Source organism: Tachysurus vachellii, chromosome 11 (assembly GCF_030014155.1).
Source record: "Tachysurus vachellii isolate PV-2020 chromosome 11, HZAU_Pvac_v1, whole genome shotgun sequence".
In the NCBI taxonomy this organism is placed as follows: domain Eukaryota; kingdom Metazoa; phylum Chordata; class Actinopteri; order Siluriformes; family Bagridae; genus Tachysurus; species Tachysurus vachellii.
This window is the reverse complement of record NC_083470.1, coordinates 27489963-27492462: the sequence shown is the minus strand read 5'-3', so window position 1 is coordinate 27492462 and position 2500 is coordinate 27489963. Positions and strand designations below refer to the sequence as shown.

General features: G+C 41.3%; 1 protein-coding gene across 1 annotated transcript in view; it reads left to right on the top strand.

Annotated features, from left to right (window-relative positions):
* Positions 1 to 2500, top strand: part of ipo11 (importin 11) — a gene marked incomplete at its 5' end in the record, with an annotated part of 23111 nt that overhangs the window by 345 nt on the left and 20266 nt on the right. Inside the window, 2 exons of the mRNA XM_060882525.1 lie at positions 880 to 950; positions 2254 to 2446. Of these exons, the coding sequence (XP_060738508.1) occupies positions 880 to 950; positions 2254 to 2446 (264 nt within the window). The remainder of the gene's footprint in view (positions 1 to 879; positions 951 to 2253; positions 2447 to 2500) is intronic.

Here is a 2500-nt window from a genome sequence, read left to right as displayed (position 1 = left end):
AGGTCAATTTTATTTGAATATAGCTTCTAACAGCGGACACTGTCACAATGCAGCTTTACAGAAATAAAAAATATCAGAACATAAATTATAAACTTAAATATTTATCTCAAATAAGCGAGTCAGAGGTGATTAAAAACTGCTCAATCATTATTAACACCAGAGGGTGGGATTATAAATCATTATAAACACCAGAGGGTGGGATTATAAATCATTATAAACACCAGAGGGTGGGATTATAAATCATTATAAACACCAGAGGGTGGGATTATAAATCATTATAAACACCAGAGGGTGGGATTATAAATCATTATAAACACCAGAGGGTGGGATTATAAATCATTATAAACACCAGAGGGTGGGATTATAAATCATTATAGAGTACTCAAGTACTGAGCCCTGTGGGACACCAGTGGGGAGTCTGGTGGGATTTCTTCGGGATGGGAATAACTCTTGCTCTCTTGAAGGTAGTTGGTACCTGACCAGATGTTATGGATCTATTGATGATAGTAGTGATGAAGGGCAGAAGGTCTTGTGAGATGATCTGGAGCATAATGAAAGGGACTGGATCCAATGGGCAGGTGGTAGGATTGCAATACTGGATGAGTTGTAAAATCTCTTCTGCTGCTACAGTTGAAAGCTAAACACTCTCTAAACACTCTATGACTATAATCAGATCGTTGGTAATATAAAAGAAATAAGTTTAAAGTTTCAAATAAAAGTTATTTACATTTATACGAATACTTCAGCTATTAGAAATTAAATATATGGCTTAAAATGATTAAGTTATTGTCTTTTAATGTATAAGTTATAAAAGTTAAACAGAATTCTCATACAAATGCTTTGTGTTTATTTAGTGACGTTTGTGTGTGATGTTTTCAGGTGGTCATGTGGGAGAAGCTCATGCCTGCAGAGAGAAACTGGAGAAGATCATCATCCTCTACACTAAAGTCGTACGCTGCATTTCATTTTCATTTCATCATCTTCTAACTAAAGGCGCACTAAACTTCATCAGGAGATGTGCAGCGTAATCTCACGAAGCAGCCTCTCTGACGTCTCATGAGACTTGTCATATAAACTAATTATTATTTATTAAACCTCATATTTATTACCCTTTGAGTAACGGAGGAACGCCGCCGATTGTAGTGAAGTAAAAGTAAAGTTTTTCCACTAAAAATCTACTTGAGTAAGAGTAAAAGTACGCATCTGTAATTATACTCAAAAAGTACAAGTTACCTAAAAAATGTACTCAAGTAAATGTAACAAAGTCAATGTAAGTCGTTACTACACACCTCTGGTTATTACAGAAGGTTATAAGGTCATTATTACAGAAGGTTATAAGGTCATTATTACAGAAGGTAATAAGGTCATTATTACAGAAGGTTATAAGGTCATTATTACAGAAGGTAATAAGGTCATTATTACAGAAGGTTATAAGGTCATTATTACAGAAGGTTATAAGGTCATTATTACAGAAGGTAATAAGGTCATTATTACAGAAGGTTATAAGGTCATTATTACAGAAGGTTATAAGGTTCATGTAGTTTCAGCTGATATTTAATCGATTAATGCTGAATCAGACTGGGAGTCAGTCTGGAGGAAGTCAGTCTGGAGGGAGTCAGTCTGGAGGAAGTCAGTCTGGAGGGAGTCAGTCTGGAGGGAGTCAGTCTGAGGGAGTCAGTCTGGAGGGAGTCAGTCTGAGGGAGTCAGTCTGGAGGGAGTCAGTCTGGAGGGAGTCAGTCTGGAGGGAGTCAGTCTGAGGGAGTCGCTCTGAGGGAGTCGCTCTGAGGGGGTCAGTCTGAGGGAGTCGCACTGAGGGAGTCGCACTGAGGGAGTCGCTCTGAGGGGGTCAGTCTGAGGGAGTCGCACTGAGGGAGTCGCACTGAGGGAGTCGCTCTGAGGGAGTCGCTCTGAGGGGGTCAGTCTGAGGGAGTCGCACTGAGGGAGTCGCAATGAGGGAGTTGCTCTGAGGGGGTCAGTCTGAGGGAGTCGCAATGAGGAGGTTGCACAGAGGGAGTCGCACTGAGGGGGTCACTATGAGGGAGTTGCACTAAGGGAGTCAGATTGAGGGAGTCGCACTAAGGGAGTCAGACTGAGGGAGTCAGTCTGGAGTGAGTCAGTCTGGTGGAGTCAGTCTGAGTGGATGTCTGGGCTTTTAACAGTGCATTATGGGACAGTGTGTTAGTTACTGCTGAGTGATTGATGGTGTTTTAGAGATGTGTCTTCAGTCTGATTTCTGTTTTATGTTTGTCTTAGTTCCTGGACTTCCTGGAGACTCACCCGCACTCGTTTATCCCCCTGATCCAGCGCTCACTTGAGTTCTCTGTCTCCTACGTGTTCACTGAGCAGGGTGTCGGTCTCATCTTTGAGCGCTTCATCGTCCAGTGCATGAACCTCATCAAGATGATTGTCAAGAATGATGCCTACAGACCGGCCAAGAACATTGAGGGTACATTTAGGACTTTATTTTAAAGATTTATGTGACATTCTGGGCTTTATTTAA